The sequence below is a fragment of the Perognathus longimembris genome, chromosome 19 (assembly GCF_023159225.1).
Source record: "Perognathus longimembris pacificus isolate PPM17 chromosome 19, ASM2315922v1, whole genome shotgun sequence".
Taxonomy (NCBI): Eukaryota; Metazoa; Chordata; class Mammalia; order Rodentia; family Heteromyidae; genus Perognathus; species Perognathus longimembris.
Window position 1 is genome coordinate 23,743,914 of NC_063179.1, and position 19,829 is coordinate 23,763,742.

Genomic DNA, 19,829 nt, shown 5'->3' on the forward strand with positions numbered 1-19,829 from the left:
GATATTTCTAGAACGTGTACATTGTCATTTCTGAGCATTAGTAAAACACATAACTCCATGATCTATTGAAGTTTCTCCCACATTTTATTATCACTAACATGATAATATCTTGAATCAGAATGAAGAAATGGAGGAAACCTGGGTTTTGAAATCTGGGTTTGAATACTGATTGGAACTAGGTAGACCTGGGCAGCAAACTTAAACTTTCTGTAGTCCAGATTCTCAGTGCCTAAGGACCAGATGGTAATATAAGTCTCACTTTCTGCATTTAAACTATGATGTCCTATCTTTAGAGTATAGTCCAGAGAGGAGGAGATTGCTGACTCTATTCACTTAGCTCGTGTGTGTGTGTGTGTGTGTGTGTGTGTGTGTGTGTGTATCCGTCCTAGGGCTTGAATTTAGGGCTTGTGTATTGTAGCTATTCTGCTCAAGGCTAGCACTCTACAGCTACATAGTCACAGCCCCACTTCTGGCTTTTGGGTGGCTAATTGGAAATAAGAGTCTCACAGACCTTCCTGTTCAGGGTTGGCTTTGAACCACAATCCTCAAAGTTCTAGCCATCAGTGCCTGGCACAGCTCTTACTTTTTGATATCATTGTTTGTAATACCTTTTACTTTCTGTTTGCTTGATTCTTTCTGTTTTTCTTTTAAAATTTTTTGTTATGTTTAACTATTTGTACAAAGGATTTCAACTCAACATATCTGTTTGCATAATTCTCTCTTATCTTTCTAAACCCCACTCACCCCTCTTTCTGGTTTTGTCTGCCAGAATTGACTCTGAGCTTCTTATTCACACAAGGAAATTTATTCAGCTTCTCTGAGCTTTTGACACTTAACACACATATAGGTGTTCTCATGCCCACTCTGTCACTTTGCTTCTGGCATATCTGAGTAGTTAGTCCATTCCAGTCCTCGTCCCACGAACCCAGGCTGGCACCTGCCAGCTTAGCTATGGCACTAATCTCCCCAATCCATTGCAAAGCTTTCAGAGGGCAGTGTGAAGATTAAAACAAGAAATCATTGTGAAGGACATCACATTTACCTGGCACCAACTATATGTGGGAAAGCTAAAATCTTTTTATTCTCTTTAAAGGAGAATTACAACCATATGTTGCCTAGATATGATAGTCAAGAATTAGAAGAGAGCTGGTGAGTACACAAAGAAGTCAGTAAGAAAGATATATGGCTTTGAAACGTTAGTACTGAGATATATTTCCTCTCTCAAATAATAAAAGAATGCAGGGCACTGGAGGATCATGCCTGTAATCCTAGCTACTCAAGAGGCTGAGGTCTGAGGACTGTGGGTTAAAACCAGCCCAGGCAGGAAAGTCCTTGAGACTCTTAACTCTACTAGAAAACCAGAAGTGCAGCTATGGCTATTCTTGAGCAAAAAAGCTCAGAGACAGTGTCCAGACCCTGAGTTCAAGCCACATGACTGAATAATAATAATAATATTAATAATGTTACATACCCAGCACCCATCAACTGTACACTCGGGATAGGTGTGTACTGCCGGGGGCACACTGTCTTGGTTCTCCCACAGTCCTTCTCATCTGAGTTGTCTCCACAGTCATTTTCTCCATTACATTCTAACCTGCTGGGAATGCAGCGCCCTGGTGGGAAAAAAAACACCTCACAGTATTGCAACCTGTTGTCATTTAAAACAGTACTGTTGTACAATACATGCTTTACACATTAAGGGAACATTGAGGGTAAAGTTGCGTTACTTTTTGTATAGGGTTAGGAATTTATAGAAATGGAATAATTAATGGATATTTTCCTTTAGCTCGAAGATGAACAGAGTTGCCATAAAGTTATTTGGCTGCCATTCAGGTCTCTGCTTATAAGAAGAGAAATAATTCTAGAATGACAGTATAATGATTTTGCTTTAGTACACAAAACTCCCATGTTTTTGTACAAAGGAAGTTAACCATGGTTCAGAATTTTATTTTGATTCAGATGGCAGAATCTAAGTTATGGTTTTAATTGAAAAATACTGCAGTGTTTTTGCCCAAGGCTAGCACTCAACCACTTGAGGCACAGCTTATTTTTTTCTGGCTTTTTCTATATATGTGGTGCTGAGGAATTGAACCCAGGGCTTCAGGTATACACAGCAAGCACTCTACTACTAGGCCATATTCCCAGCCTCTACTACAATTTTTTTTAATGGATACAATCAAGACAACTGAATCTCTAACATTTTATGGTGAGTGAAAAAAAAAAACAGGGCCATGACCTGAGTCTCACCCTAGAGGATGTTCAAGAAAATGAACAAGGTGATGATTAACTAGAAAGAAAAAGGATGTATAGAACTTTTCTATATCTTCACTGACATTTGTTTCCATAGTTGTGTAAATTCATGAAAATTGAGTTGCACATTTAGGTTCTATGTACTTTGTATACATAATTTCTTAACTACTATATGTAGCTACTATTTATTTTGTCAAATATACCCACTGTTTTCCTCTATGTAATTATTGTACATAATTTACTACATATATCATATCTGATTATTTTTCGGACATGTTTAGTTCTGAGGTGACAAGTTAAATAAATATATTGGAAAAACAATACTGTCTTCACAGTTGCATCTTACTCTTTTTTTTTCCTTTCTGTCTTGCTGAATTCATAAGGATCTTTGGATTCAGTGTATAACTGTACTGTAGTAACTAAATGCCTTGGATACACTATTGACATATCCTTTCCTGTTCCTCAGCTTTTTACTTGTGCTCAAGTTGCTGGTAGCTTTGCCATTATATACACTTTCATCAAGAATAGCTAAATGATGCAAGATTCTGTGATTGACTAGTTTAGGTTGTGACCAGAACCTCGCAATAGCTATGTGTTACTGTTTTGACTAAAATACTTGGAGGAAACAGGGTATTCTACTGTATTAATGTGTTATTTACACAGTATGACCTCCTAAAAGATTTCACTGCAAGTCTTCTGATTAATATTTTCACTTAGAAGGCAGAGTACAATGAAAATAATTATCTTGTCTTGATTATTCAAGATCATATATTATGTACAGACTATTATTATAATTAACATAGGCTCATGCAAAATATAGTTGGAATTGAATTTCTATCAATCTCAAGATATATCCTGGAAGATAGTCTCATTTTAAAACAGTATATCTCTAGTTTTATTTTAAGCAGTAGACAGATTGTTCAGTTTAACTTGAAGTAGAAGATACTTTAATTCACAATGAACTTATAGTACTTTTAGAGTTCTGAATATGGCACTTATAATTTTAAGAAAAATATAATTTTTTGGAGGTATAGAGATAAGGAAACTTGTTCTAAGTATCATTCTTACTATCCAAAGTGTGTAAGTGGATTATCAGGTTTGTAAGGGCACAAGAAATTCTATTTGGTCCTTCAGGATATTGAAAGGGGACTTTTAGAAGGCATGGGGATAAGAGGAAGAGAACATATCTGTGTGATGTTTAGGAAGAGATTACAGGTATGATGGGACATAGCTGAGAAGGATTGGGGTTCACCAAATCCCAATGGAAGAGTAAGTAGGAAAAATGAGCTATTGTAACCCCATAAATAGATCTTATATTAAAGCAGGGATTGGAAAACTAAGGATAACTGTCATACTGCAAGATGTGTGGATGTCAGCCTATGCATATGCAGTAGACCCGCTTCTCAGTGAGGAATAGGTTTCAAGAACCCCAGCTGAAACTTCATTACCCTTCTAACTCAGTGCATCTCCTGGCTTCATTAAGCACCAATGATACAGCATGGTCCAATTCTTGCAGTTTGTGGTAGCAAAACTAGCACAGATTTCTTTTGCCCTCTTCACAATTTCCTGGAAATTTTGCTTTGTAGCCATCAGTAAAGAAAGTAAAGGTTTTATAAACGAAAGCCCTTGTCACAGCATATCAGGAAATCTGATTACTGAGACTAACAGGCAGGTTAGGTACACAGTGTAAATCTGCTAGACAAAGGGGTGATTCACTCCCTGGATAGGACAGGGAGGACATGAGATTGCTTCAGTACATTATGACATGCAATTTAAAACTTATAAATTATTTGTTTGTGAAATTTTTAATTTGACATTCTGTGAATATGATTAACCACAAGTAACTAAAGCCGTGAACAACATATACATAATATATAGATGTATGTATATATATACACACATATATTTCATATATGTATGTATTTATCTCTATATATCCTCTGAGCTATGTCATTATTTAGAAATTATACATTATTTTGTCTATTGAACTTACATGGGTTGCTGCAGTGGTATTTTTTTTCTTTTTGCAGCAAGACACAGCTTTTTCTGGTTTCCTAAGCTTAAAATGAGAACTTTTAAAACTAAGTTGGCACAGTGCCTTGGAGTTAGCCTTGTGAGTATTTCCAAAATTTCCATGCATACATTGAATATCATGAGACTTTCTGAAGAGGCTGAATAGTGAAGATGAGGGAGGAAGTAAAAGAAGGAAGTTTCTCTAGTATTGATTATTAATTCCATTTCTTTGTTAGGTGAGGACTAAATGTCTGGTGCAAGAAAAGAAAAAGATTATCCATACAATCTCATTCACATTCTCTGTGACGTTAGTGGATGCTTTGCAGAGTGAAATCTTAATAAGCCATGTCTGCTGGAATATTTAACAACCAAAAGGCTGTCAAATAACTCAATTGTCAAGGATGGGCCAGGAATTTATCCGTCCATGACTGGTTATGGGGCTATCTGGGGTTCATGGTCTAGGCAGCAGGGAGCTCAGGGGTACACTGCTTATATCCCATTAGCAATTCATGGTAATAATTCAATTTTTAAAAAAAATCAATTGCTATCAACATTTTTTGATGAATTGAAACCCAGCTATGCTGACAGCACTAGTTTTTCTGAAATTACTCATTATTGGCAACCCAAGGATGAATCAAAAGCTTATAAATATTTTTGGCCTCTGCAAACCTCCTTTGTAACTAATTTCACAGGCTTATCATCTATAAAAGCAAAAATCTTTCCCAATTATGTGCTGTAAAACTACCTTTTTAAGCTTCAAGTAACTGCATTTCAGTCTTATATTTTAGTTTTAATATTTTTGTATACATTACATACATTACATAATTCTATGTGTATATTGGCCTCAATCACTATCACTAATATTTGGCTCATGTTTCCTCTGTTGTTAATTTGTGACATGACCTCTTTCATTTAGGCACAATGTACATCTCCCTTCCAAAATCCCTCTCCCAGTTTCCTGGTTTAGGGTAGGCAGAGAGAAAACCCTGACATTCAGGAAAAGTTGGTGAGTTGAGATCAAGAATCAGGACATAACAGGAAGAAACTTTAGTTCCAAGGTTAGTTTCTTATGAAATTTGTTATTTGTTAAATATAAATACTTCACTTTTCAAGATCTTGGGGTAGGCAGAAATGAATTTACTTATGAATAAAAAATAAATCAACTTATCTTATGGAATTTATTTTTAGTCTAACTTCAAGTTGACTATTTAGATAGGTTGGTGAACTATGTGTAGTTCATGTGCTAACCTGACTTGGACCTCTTTTGTAAAGAGAATTTCATTGGATAACTTCCATGCTTGTTTGTGTATATACTGCCTTGGGCAGCTTCTGTGGTATTGTGCTAGAGTTCAGTGCCAGGAGACAGACCACACAACTTACAAAGCTAAATATTTGCCATCTATGTCATTGCTGAAAATTGCAGAACTTGGAATTAATTGTTCAAAATGTAGAACACTGAAGAGTTATTAAAGAATAAGAGGGCATACATGATTAATTTAGCCAAGATTTGATTATATTCTAATGGTACTTAAGTTCAGATTATACAAGTCTGAGTATTAGATTTGAAGGTATTGTGAGCAGTAAAATCATTTTGATCTTGTTGGGTTTTTTTAATTACCTGTGGATACAATAAAAAGCAGTATTTTGAAACTTATTGAAAATCTTTTCAATCTATCATTTTAAGATTCCTCATTGTGTATTTGTACTTATTGATACATGATTAAAAATATCTGCCAACATTTATTCTTCCTCTTCCTTCTCCATTTTCTCTCTGCTTGAGAACATTTGGGGATTCAAATACCATTAATGAGCAAATGAATCAGGTAAGTGGTCAAGATGATTATATCTGGAGAGCTATAATTTCACACTTGAATACCTTGGTAATTTGTAGCATAACAGCTTTATCTCCTGTGCTTAAAATGGGTGGGTCTTCTATATCGCAGCTTTCCCTGGTACTCAATTTAGAATAGCTTTGATTTAGTCTTTACTTTTTGTGGAGACTGAACATTTTACAAAAGTACGTTACCACTGTCACAACGAAATTTGTTCTTGCAATCAGTCTCTTCAATTTTGCAGAGCTTAGATGGGATACATGGTTGAAAGGTCATCAGGGGCTCGTTGCATGGTTGTCCTCCAAATTGACTAGGGCGCAAGACAGATCTAATCTTAGACTGGAAGAAAAGGAGAGAAAGATGAGTAATTCCAAGACAAGGTCAAGGTCAAGATGCAGCTAACAAAAACTAGGGTGATGTTTCCTATGACAGCATTCCCTAAACTGTACTAACATGTCTTCCAATTCCATTATTGTGTGTAATTACAAAACCAACCAACTTCCTGGGCTTCAGTTTCCCAACCTGTAGAACAAGGCAATGGGACAAAGTAGAGTTTCTTCTAATTCTTGGAATTGTACAATAAGTAAATACACTACCTATGATAATGTAAGCACTTTAATGTGAAATGCACAGATTTTAATGAACAATGCAGAGTGAAATGCTCCTGGGTGCAGCAAATTCTTCTAGGCAATAATAATAGTTCTTCTGTTTTTCCAAGACAGTGTGAAGTGATAAATAGGAAAAGATTTTTAAGATTCTTTTGCATGAAGAAGTAACCATGGAAACCATGGAAACCAAAGTTGACATATTCTCCACACTCAGAAAGATAGTAAAATAGTAAAACAAAAATGTTCGGGAAAGGCCGAAATAATGCCAGCCTAACAAGTATTGACAAGTATTGACTCAAGTAAAAAAAATCGTGTTAAAGTGTAAATACTTTATTAATTAGTGGTATATTTTTAGACAAAATATTTAGCCCCTAATGGGCTATAACTTCCTTATCTATTAAAGGAGTAGCAACACCTAGTATGAGGTGAAGTTTCAATAAAATGAGTGGGTGCTCCACACATGACTTTCATTTTCTTCTCTAATATGTGAATTCTGGGGACACATGACCCTGTGTAGGGCATGGGGGTCAATGTCCTTACAGATGTGAGCAAGAGGTTGGTAAATATTACAGCTGGGAACAATAAACAAGTTGAGAGACTTTCCCATAGAAAAAGCAGGGCAAGGAATCAGGCTTGTGATTTATTTCTTTAATTTTTGTATAGTTTTAAGCATTCACCGAAATCTCCATTTTTAAAGTAGTTTTATATTCAGCATTTTCAGAGGACACATAGGCAGCAGAATTGAAATATGGAAAGCATAGTACAATGTTGGAGGAGGAAGTTCCTTTGGTGTTCATATGACAGTAAAGCATGTACAAATGAATCTCCCCTTCTCACCCTCTCACTGAGAAAATTAGTAAATGAAATTTTCTCCTAGAGGAAAGGGAGATAGTTTATTGGCAGAAATGGAGGAAGAGTGTGTATTTGTTGCTGGCCCTGTCAGGGAATCAGAGAACTTGACTGCAATTCAGATAACTTGGATGTGTTCCTGGGTCACATACCTGTTTTCCAACACAGGGGTCACAGTCTGACCATGGCCCATAGTCTCCCAGGAGGCAGTTGATGGGACACATCTGCCAGTTGCATGCTCTGGTCTCCTGCTTGGTGCAAATCTGGTTGCATGAATTATCCCAATAGTAACTGTCCATTACTATTTGTCTGTCATAGTGAGAAAAATGCTGCTCAGAATGAGCGTCCTCATTGTGGTCCCAGCCGTATCATCAAAATATTGTAGAGCATTAACTCCAGAGATTAAATAGAAGGAACACTTTCATTGAAAGATCAGGTATTGGAAGTGGCGCTGTGGCTCAAAGTGATAGAGTGCTGGCTAGCCTTGAGCTAAAGGAGCTTAGGGAAAGCACCCAAAACCTGAGTTCAAGTCCCATGACCAACAAAAAAAAAGAGAAAATAATAATTTTTAAAAAGACCAGGAATGTGCGTGTGTGTGTGCGTGTGTGTGTGTGATATAGATATGCTTGATATAACTATTTATCTAGATATGATTTCTATCTATGAGGCAAGCACTCTTGCCACTAGGTCATATTCCCAGCCCCATTTCTATTTATCTAGATACCTATCTATATCTTAATGGAACTGAAAACCAGATATATAATTTGTGGAGCCAAGTATAAAGTGAAAACAAGGTTCCAAAATGAAGAATTTAAAGACAGTGAAGCAGATCATTAAGTCAAGCATGAAGCCTTTCTAATTTGGAGCCAGGGGATGGACATAAGACATATTCATGAATCTGGCCCTGATGGAGTTCCTGAATGGGAGTGGAAGGAAAAGGAAAGAAAACTGTTGTAAATTACTTAAGAGATGAACACAATTTATAAGTACAATGATGAAGTTAGGTCAGGATTTAAAGGCAACATTTAAAGGCAAAGTGGCAGGAGCAAAACACCTTGAAAAAAATTCAAGTTGATTCCATTGGTAAAAAAGAGAAGGGCATTTGGAGGGAATGACCAATTTGACATGGGAGAGAGAGAGCATGTGTATTCCAGAGAGGAGCTTGGGTCATCTGACTGCTGAGCGAATATATGATCAGGAAGGACCATATTTTCTTTGATGGGCAGGATTATCATAATACTCTTCACTAGTGTAGTATTATAACCAAATCTATTTTCACTCTTCGTGGATGGTTTGTTGGAAGTCAACTGGTAATTTTAATGAGATACAAATTACATATGCAAAAGCAATTTTCTAAAGTAAGTGTCTAAAAGAGCAATAAGAGTCTAAATACAGTAACTACACACATTTCTCCCTCAAGTCCTGTGAACATTTGCATTGTATAGAAAAATATAACAAATTCAAATAACAAGCTTGAGATGAGTAATCTGAATTGGCAAATGACAGACTTATTAAATGCTATCAAGAAAGCAGTTCTTTTTTCCCATCCTGTATATGCCAACAATCAAGCGAATAGCTAGCAGTATGGCTCAATTGAAGTCCTGTTAGACTTGGTTTAATGAGTAGAAATTTCTCTGTAATTAACTCACTAATTGTAGGCAAGCACAGCTGTACACTGATTGAAAAAAAAAAGCTTGAGTTAGTGAGTCTAAGGGAGTAAGTCAACTAAAAATATTGAACAGATACTTAATTTCTTTGAAACCATTTGTTTTCCTAGAGAAAAGTAGACCATCAGTATTACGTGGAAGAGAGCTCAACTTCCATATAAATTCTTAAGTTCTTATGTGACATATAGCTTTCCCCCATTGCTTAGAGTAAAAGTTCTTTTATTTTTCCTCCTCCTCTCTTACCTCTCCCTCCTTTCTCTTCTCTTCCTTCTGTTTTTCTTCCTCCTTTTCTTCCTCTTCTCTTCCTCTTCCTTCTCCTCCTCCACTTCCTAATACTTCTTGGACAGTAGTACCACAGCTTGAATTTAAGGCCTTGTATTTGCTATCTATAGGTTATACTACTAGAGCTCTGCTTGCCACACTCCTAGCCCTTTTTGCTTCAATTATTTTTCAGATAAGGTCTTAGGATTTTGCTTAGATTAGTCTGCACCATCATCCTCATATTTCTGTCTTCATCATAGTTCCATGAAGATATGAACCATCACACTCAGTTTAGTATTTGAGTTGGGGTCTCATTAACTTTTGCTTAGTTGAACTAGGACTTGATCTCCAGCTATTCAGTAGTTGGAATTATAAGTGTAAACCACCTTACACAACATCTCAATGTGGTACAGTACTCCTAATATTCCTGATCCCATCCTTGAGGTTTCCCAGGACACACACACACACACACACACACACACACACACACACACACACACACTCAATCACTGTAGTTCATGCCTACCTTTGTCTGCTCTGAGTTCCAGAATTGCAAGTTTTTGAGCAGCTAGACCACTGAGTCCATGGGTAGTGATCACAGAAGCAGGCTTGGTCCCTCTCAATCAGTGTGCTCAGCAGAATAAAATATAAGATAGAGTACCTAGCCATGCCTTAAGTGATTTCAGGACCTAAAAGAGAATGACATCAAATCCATATTCAGTGATTCTTGTCAATAAAACCTCACAAGTCACTCTGAGTCAGAGACTCTAATGTGATTTTAGAAAACATCTGCATTTCTCTTATCTTCTTTAAAACAAGTTATTGCATAAACTCACACGCACATGCATGCAACTCTGAATTTTAGAGTTTTCTTGCAATGATGTTGACTACCATAGTATTTACTCCATGCACAACACAATAACTTTCTTTGATTTCTAGTGAAAGAATACAAGACAGTACATATCGTGTATTTGTAAGTCACTTCATTCTGAAAAATACTGAGATTTATACAATCACATGTTTCTTAAAACAACCACTTATTTTGTGTGGGAAGTACATTTGAACACATTCCAGTTTTCGGTGATTTTTCTGGGACCTGGGAAGGAGGTTAGACTACTCTTCTAGGATATTCCCTTGCAGTCTGGAAACCAAGAGCAAGTTCACTGTTCTACTGCTTTGTACATGGAGACATAGAAGTTATTGCACAGTGGGTCTTTTTTTTTAAATCTTACAGTATTATCTTTAAGTAGTTATACAAAGGTATTTCACTCACAATGTCATTTTGTGAATATACACAGATCTCAGTGTCATCCCTTCCATCGTTCTCTCCCATCCCTCCAACCCCACTCCATCCCCTCAATTTTTTTTTTTTTTTTTTTTTTTTTTTTTGCCAGTCCTGAGCCTTGGACTCAGGGCCTGAGCACTGTCCCTGGCTTCTTTTTGCTTAAGGCTAGCACTCTGCCACTTGAGCCACAGCGCCACTTCTGGCCGTTTTCTGTATATGTGGTGCTGGGGAATCGAACCCAGGGCACTCTTGCCACTAGGCCATATCCCCAGCCCCTCCTCTCAATTTTCTAAGTTCCATTGTCTAAGTTTCATCCACCCTTTAGCTCTCCATTTGTCTGCCCCGTCCCTTTATCTGCACCCCCCCAACACATGTTCCAGCTTCTTAGTATTCATTTTGTTAAATTGTAAGTTAGTTGTTCAAAGGACTTACTCCATTAGAATTCTTCCCTGAATATGCCATACTTTAGTTAATATTTTTATACTTTAATGTTTGTACATATATGCATATGACTCTATATATGTTTACATGAATATTTATAATTTAGATCTAACCTCCAAATGAGAGAAAATATGTGTCCTTTATTTTCTTTTTTAAATAATAATTACTTATTTATTGTCAAAGTGATTACAGCGGGGTTACAGTTTCATATGTAAGACCATGGGTACATTTCTTATACTATTTGTTACCTCCTCCCTCACTCCCCCCTCCCCCTTTCCCTCTTCCCCCATGAGTTGTTCAGTTGGTTTATACCAAATGGTTTTGCATGTATTGCTTTTGGAGTCATTTGTCTTTTTGTCCTTTGTCTCTTGATTTTGATATTCCCTGTGTCCTTTATTTTCTGATCTCACTTCAGTTAATTTTTACCCAGGTCCATTCATTTCCTTGCAAATGACATAATATTGTTCTTCCTGATAGATGAGTAAAATTCCAATGCACATACATGAAATATATAATGTAACGTATAGCATACACATATATATGTGTATATATATGCACACACATATAACCTCCTCCACCCACACACACATACACACACACATATATATGCAAACATATATAACTTCATACTGTGTTGATAAAAATGAAGCTCAGATGTAATTGCATTGAAACTGCACAGCAATAGCTCTACTCCTGATTATTTGATGAGGTATCTCCCTTTACTGATTCTAACAATAAATCTATAGCGTTACTGAAGTATTAAGATGCCTGGAGCTCTACCACTGGGGACATAAGCATGACTGTCATGATAAGAACAACAAAATCTTTGACCAGCGCTGCCCACCTCTATGCTGTGGGCACGTCATGCATCTGCAAGTCATCAGCAAAATTCTTATAGCCTTGAGGCACTGACCATTTGACTTTGATCTGCATATTTCTAACAAAATACACAAGACAATTCACATATGTGTATGTATATAATAAGCATATATACACATATATTGGCAATGCTGCTGCCATTAATATAACTGTCAGTTAGCAAAGTAACAGCTCATTTTCTGTGTTTCACTTTTATTCCCTATAAAGTGGAAATAACAGTTTGACTTTTTTCATAAAGCTTTTGTTGGAATTCAGTAACAAAGAAAGTTGAAATAAAATAATCAGAATGATCCCAAGCAGGAATCAGCACTCAATGCATATTAGTTTTCAAACAAATAACTTTTAAGCATGTTACAAAATTAATAGTAACAATTATGCCTTTTCCTCAAAATAGGACTCTTTCTGTTAAACAAGGCTATTTGAGGCTGAAAAATATGGTTTTAGATATGGTTTTAGTCACTTTTCATAATGCAAATAAAATTGGATTCCTGATCATTATGTTTGAAATTGCCATTTTCCTCTACCTTCCCATCTCCTTTTATAGCTTTATTTTTCCTCTGTTATACATCATCTTCCAATAAAAACATTACGTTTAAACAAATGTCTTCTCTTTTCCCCATGTCCTGTCTTACTGGAATATAAACACCATGGTGGCTGATCTTTTTTGTTAGTTTTGTTCACTTAAACATTGAGAAGAATGAGAAAAAGAAGAATATGCATTGAATAAATGTTTGTGTAATTTACTGAGCCAAGGATATGTTTTAAAAATGGTTTTGTATGAAATATGAATGAAATTTGGATTCATCTTTACCACCACTTCTGTATAATAGTATTCTTAAAATTTTTATTAGATTATGCATATTTCATAGATTTTTGAATTGGACTTCTCTGCCCATCTGGCATCTGTTATTTTTACAGGTGACAACTTGTAGCATAACTACTTTATCTTGAGTTTCTTGTAATAGTTGATGGAAATTTTATAGAGAGCTAGGACTCTGTAGATTTAGATGATTATTTTTCCTTTATTTTATTTTTTATCTTTATTGAAAAGATGATAAGCAGGAGGTTATAGTTACATAAGTGAGATAATGAGTAAATTTGTTTTTAGACACTGTCTCCCCATTCCTCATTTTCTCCTGTTTACCTCTCTCTAGTCCCCTTCCCCCCAAGTTGTAGCGTTCATTTCAACATAGTGTTGAGTGTCAATTTTGCATGACTTCATTCTTTGTCCTGCTGTTTCTGTGATTCCCTTTCCCCAACACATATAATTTATTTAGTATACTTTTTATTTATTTGATAACACTTAATATGTTTTTAAAATATAGGGCTGGGCACTGGTGGCTCACATCTATAATCTTAGCTACTCAGGAGGCTGAGATCTGGGGATTATGGTTCGAAGCCAGCCCAGGAGACTCTTATCACCAATAAACTACTCAGAAAAATCCAGAAGTGGAGCTGTGGCTCAAGTAGTAGAGCACTAGCTCGGAGCACATGAGGCTCAGAGACAGCACCTGGGCTCTGAGTTTAAGCCTCAAGACAGGAAAAAAAAAATTCACATACAAAGAAAACTGTAATGGTTCCAGATTCTAGCTATGACAAGTTGCGCTGCGATGAACATTGTTGTACTGGTGGCTTTACTGTGATTTTGTTTGTGGTCTTTTGGATAGATACCCAAAAGTCGGGCAGCTGGGTCATAGGGGAGTTCCATATTTAGCCTTCTCAGGAATCTCCATATTGCTTGCCAGAGTGGCTGAACCAATTTACATTCCCACCAACAATGAAGTAGGGCTCCCTTTTGGCCACATCCCCTCCAACAATTGTTATTGTTAGTTTTCTTGATATAGGACATTCTTACTGGGGTGAGATGGAAGCTCAATGTTGTTTTGATTTGCATTTCTTTTATGGCCAGTGATGTAGAGCACTTTTTCATATGTCTCTGGGCCATTCACATTTCCTCCTCAGAGAAGTCTCTTTGTAAGTCTTTAGCCCACTTGATAAGGGGGCTATTGGTTCTTTGTGGTTTTGTTTTGGAGGAAGGTAATTTTTTTAGTTCTGCATATATTTTAGATATGAGGCCTTTGTCCATTGAATGGCCGGTAAAGATCTTCTCCCAGTCTGTGGGCTTTCTGTTTATCTTGCGAGTTATGTCCTTTACCATGCAGAAGCTCTGCTGTTTGATGCAATCCCACTTGTCCAACCTTTCTTTGATTTGTATCCTTTCTGGGTCTTTGTTAAGGAAGTTCCGTCCTGCTGCAAGGAGCCCAAGTGTTTCTCCTACTCCTTCCTTTAGTGTTTTCAGGGTGTCTGTTTTGATTTCGAGGTCTTTAATCCATTTGGAATTGATTTTGGTGCAGGGTGATATATAAGGATCTAGTTTTAGTTTGTTGCATGTGTTGAGCCAGTTTTGCCAGCACCATTTGTTAAAGAGGCTATCTTTCTTGCAAACTGTTGTTTTAGCTCATTTATCAAAGATTAAGTAGGCGTAGTTCTGTGAGTTCATTTCTGGGTCTTCAATTCTGTTTCATTGGTCTTCAGGCCTGTTCCGGTGCCAATACCAAGCTGTCTTTATTACTATAGCTTTATAATACAACTTGAAGTTGGGTATTGTAATTCCTCAAGCACTGTTCTTTCTGCTTAGGATTGTTTTTGCTATTCTAGGTCTTTTATTGTTCCATATGAATTTCTGGATTGCTTCCTCTATTTCATTAAAAAATGGTGTTGGGATATTAATGGGTATTGCATTGAATTTGTAGATAGCCTTTGGCAATATTGCCATAGCTAGAATCTGGAACCAACCCAGATGCCCCTCAGTAGATGAATGGATCAGGAAAATGTGGTACATATACACAATGGAATTTTATGCCTCTATCAGAAAGAATGACATTGCCCCATTTTTAAGGAAATGGAAGGACTTGGAAAAAGTTATACTAAGTGAAGTGAGCCAGACCCAAAGAAACATGGACTCTATGGTCTCCCTTATTGGGAATAATTAGTACTGGTTTAGGCAAGTCATAGCAGTGGGTCACAAGAGCTCAATAGCTATACCCTTATGAACACATAAGATGATGCTAAGTGAAATGAACTCCATGTTATGGAAACGATTGTTATATCACAGTTCTAACTACTTTCAACATCCCATGTGTATCTGTAGCTTCTATTATTGATGATGTTCTTGTATCACCTTCCTGTAATTGTATATACACTATCTCTGTAATCTTATCTGAGTATATTGGAAACCGTGTATACTGGTATTAGAACTAGGAAATTGAAAGGGAATACCAAAATCGAGAGACACGGTGAAAAAAGACAAACAACTACAAAAGCAATACTTGCAAAACTGTTTGGTGTAAGTGAACTGAACACCTCATGGGGGGAAAGGGAAAGGGGGAGGAGGTGGGGGTATGAGGGACAAGGTAAAAAACAGTACAAGAAATGTATCCAATACCTAACGTATGAAACTGTAACCTCTCTGTACATCAGTTTGACAATAGAAATTTGAAAAAAAAACTGTAATGGCTTGTAATATAATGAACTTAAAAAAAACCCTCTGCTGACACTAAAACAAACAGATAACAGATTTTTCCATTTGGAAACTTTAAGCAGAATAAAAAGGAAAATAGGAATCTTGGATTCTTATTTTTCTATATCTCCAATGGTGAGAAAATTCTTTCATATATCAGTTTACTCATATTAACTAGTTCCATTGTCTCATAAGTACCTTGAATATTATGACTGTATTCACCCTCCCTTTTTGTTTTCTATTCATTTTCCCCTTCCTTCCATTTCACTTCTCCAACTCCCTACATGTTTCAGCTTCCGGGTATCCACTTTGTTAAACTATGAGCTAATTGTACAAAGGAGTTACATTACTGCACAAAACTCCCCCCCGTATGCCAGGCTGGAGCCAATATGTTTATGTATATATGCGTAAGACTCTGGATATGAAAAAAAAACGTTTAAAGTATCTGTGTAATCAGCATGTAAATGACTGAAACAAGCTGAGTTGAAAAGTATGATCAGGTCTCATAAGAAACTACTTGCTTTGATTTACAAAACATTCAAAGTATAGGTAGATTTATCCCAATTATCATCAAAAATTGCAGTACCAGTAACCTTATAAAATATCCTGAGCTCTTTTTTTGTGTACAACTCTCTGAAACTATTTGGGAAACTATATAAATTAAATGTAAACATCAACAATTATTTGGTGAGCTGCTAACAAAAGAGCTTTTGTAGCTTATCCCTTTATAATAATTTATCGTCATGAAGATAAGCTATTTCATATTTAAAGACTAATTTTCATTCAAATAAATAAAATTTATTTCTTTAAATTTCTCGTTATCTCATCCCAGCAACGAATAACACATACTTCTTTATTAATTTCCATTGCTGAAGATACTTCGAAAGGAACTAATATTGCATGTAGGTATTTTATTCATTACTACACAATTTTCATAGAAAAATTGAACAAGAGAATGTTGATTAAATAGAGGGCCACAGGTGGGGAATGTTTTTCACTTCAGGATCACAGTCTTACAGCAGCCATTCTGTAGTTTTTTTTCATAATTAAATATCTTGGTGTAAATGCTCTAAAAGGCAGTTGTGTCATTAAACCTTTGAAAGTGGCATTGTGAGACTGATGATAGTTTAAAGGAAGATCATCTTATTCTGTATCTCTACATGTTCTTTACTTACATTAACCATATGTCCCTAGGGTAATTCAGTGCATCCTACCTGACATATTTCACAGAATGCTGTAGTTTATCTGCAACTGCCCATTCTCCCTTTCCATCTTCTTGAAAAACTCTCAGGTCTCTTATTTCTTATGCTTTCTTCTGTATTTGGCCCAAAAGATTAAACAATGATGTGTATCACTGTTAGTCGGGGGAATTCAGGCTGGCCTTGGCTAAAGAGTATGTTTTATTTACTTTAACTGTAGTTTAACTCAGAGAGGAACTTGACCTCAAAGATTTTCAGAAAGAACATTTAAAAAAAAAACCCATGAACCGTTGATTCTTTTTGAGATTGAAACAGAGTAGTTGTTTCTTAGTTTAAAAGAGAGACAAAAAAATGGCTCTAGTCAGAGTGATATGTTTTAATACGTGAAAGGGACAGTGTATTGAAAATATGATATACAATTTTGAAATATCAAGAATAAAATAGAACATAAGAATGAATTGTCACTTACCTTTAAAGAGAGTTTGTAGTCTTCAAGGACCTCAACTGCAAGTGACTGAGGAAACAGTAGGTACAGGCAGTGAGAAGTCTTATGTGGTATTACAAGTAAGCCTTTTCCTCATGCTAACTAACACAACGTAATTCTATCCTGTTCTGGACACTGTTGTCAGAGTAAACAATATGTGGAAATGTGGACTTTGCCAGTCATCACTCCAATCAACAGTAACCTGAAGCTCTAGGCATGAGATTTTATACAAGATCTCAGATGTTTAGTAATTTTCTCATTCAAGGTTATTGCAATAACTTTTTTTTACTGCAAATGATTAAATTTTTGCAACAGAGACTATCTATAATCTTCAAGGCCTAAATATTTTACTGCCTCTTTACAGACAATGTTACAACACATGTGGAGAGCTTTCTGATTAATTAACACAATCACAGTGTTTAATTTGCTTTGGGCAGGGAGAGGGATTCTATTTTGATGTAAGGTGTGAGGGCTGGGAATCAAATAGGTATATGCAATTGTGCTCAGGTCTGCCTCTGAACCTGCAATGTATATAGGTGCTCACTAAGTATTGGAATGTGTGCTGAGGAGAAACAAACATACTATGACGCTTACTAGCTGATCTGTTTCAGCAACTGCAAATCTTCTAATGTGTTGGATCTGTATAAGAATTATCTTTTCACACAAAACACTATGTTTTTATAACATGGAATGTTTTTGGTGACTACTCAGTAGGAAAAAACCTGTAATTGTTTAGGAACAGAATGATATAAAGGAAAATTGAAATTGGTCCATGGAAAGTTAAAATAGAACAAACATCTTTTTTTTTTCAGAAGAAGAATATTACTCGGTTACATTTCAAAGCCAAGTGATATTTTCTGCCAGAAAAATAGATCTCAAATATAAGACAATGTATGGTGAAAGCTACTGAATATCTGAAGGCTCTTTTCACATGCTAAGTATTCGCAGGCCATCTGCTCATTGCAGCAAACATACTACAACTTATCAGAGCCAAGGCTAAATAAACCCATCCATTTCATAAGCCGGAAGAGTGTACTTGAGCAGTCAATATGGAGGCAGATAAAGTGCAGTGGAAAATTGAACTGTTTCAAATATGGAGGAAATTAATACTGCTTTAAACCTCAGGCTACCATGTTCATTTCTCTTCTTCTTTGCCACTGATTTTTATGGGCTAATTTTATACCCTCCTACTTAGCCAAAGTTTTGGATCAGCTCAAGTAACTTGGGGGAGGAATCTATAGGGTTCTTTAAATCCAGGATCATGTCATCTGCAAAGAGAGATAGTTTTGCTTTTTTCCCTGTTTGGATCTCCTTTATGTAAGAAAAACTACTTTAAAACTGTTTAAATGAATATGTGTACTTTTAAAAATGAATAACAACAAGAAACAATCTCACAGGAACAGAAAACTCAACTTTTTTGTCGTTGTTCAACTAAGAAAATGTTATCATTCAGCATCACACCATTCATGAGGAAATGGAAAGACTTAGAAAGAATTAAGTGAAGTAAGCCAGACCTAAAGAAACACAGGCTCCATGGTTTCCCTCATTTATAATAATTTGTATATGTCGAGGACAATCTTAGCAGAGGATCACAATAGCTCAATTTCTATGTACACATGACCATATAAAATGATGCTAATCAAAATGAATTCAAGATATGGGAACCAGAGTTGTTTTTTGTTTGTTTGTTTGTTTTTTAAATGTACTGTGTGAAGTTATATCTTTTTTCTTTTGTTTTTCTTTTCCCTTTGGTTTATCCCCTGTTGTTACTGTTCTTGATTTTGGTAACTTGTGTCTTGTAAATACATTTATCTGATTTGGGGGAAAGGAGAGGGAATAACAAAATGGTGAGACAAAGGACAAAAGATGAACCAATGCAACAGCAATACTCACAAGACACTATGTTGGAAATGAACTTTACAACTTGGGAAGGAGGGGACTAGGTGGTGGAGAGGGAGAGTGGTAGAAAAATGAGAGAGAGAATAACAATGTTCAACAAGAAAGATACTCATTAACTTACTTATATAACTGGAATCCCTCTGTACATCAACTTTACAATAAAATAAAATTTTAAAAAAGAAAAAAATGTAGTTATTTGGAATCTTGTACTGAACAACATGGAAGTGAACTCCATATGTTTCCTTTTTATGTATAAAGCACAGATAGACATCAATGTAGAGACAAGTGCACACTGATTCTCATATTTCATGGGAAGATAGTATGATGGGCAAAAAGATCCTTAGGGCATTTAAAAAATTTATTATCAAAGTAATGTATAGAGGGGTTGCAGTTTCATACATAAGGCAGTACATTTCTTATCAAACTTGTTATCTTCTCCCTCATCTTTTTCCCACCTTCCCCCTCCCCATTTTCCTCCCCACCCCAGTGGTACAGTTGGTTTACAGCATATTGTATTGTAAGTATTGCTGTTGTGTTTGTTTGCCTTTTACCCTTTCTCTCTCCATTTTGGTGTTCTCCTCACCTAGTTCCAATAAATGTGCAAACAATACCCAGTGTACCAAAGTCAGTTACAGTGATATC

The 19,829-nt window shown here is 36.1% G+C and overlaps 1 protein-coding gene across 1 annotated transcript in view; it reads right to left on the bottom strand.

The window, feature by feature from the left end:
* The window catches only part of C6 (complement C6), a 55,645-nt gene extending 45,496 nt beyond the window's left edge, over positions 1 to 10,149 (bottom strand). The window contains exons 1-4 of the mRNA XM_048368245.1: positions 10,007 to 10,149; positions 7,705 to 7,861; positions 6,290 to 6,434; positions 1,472 to 1,613 (exon numbers count right to left, since the gene is read on the bottom strand). Coding sequence (XP_048224202.1) covers positions 1,472 to 1,613; positions 6,290 to 6,434; positions 7,705 to 7,861; positions 10,007 to 10,149 — 587 coding nt within the window. The remainder of the gene's footprint in view (positions 1 to 1,471; positions 1,614 to 6,289; positions 6,435 to 7,704; positions 7,862 to 10,006) is intronic.
* Positions 10,150 to 19,829: the final 9,680 nt, after the last annotated feature.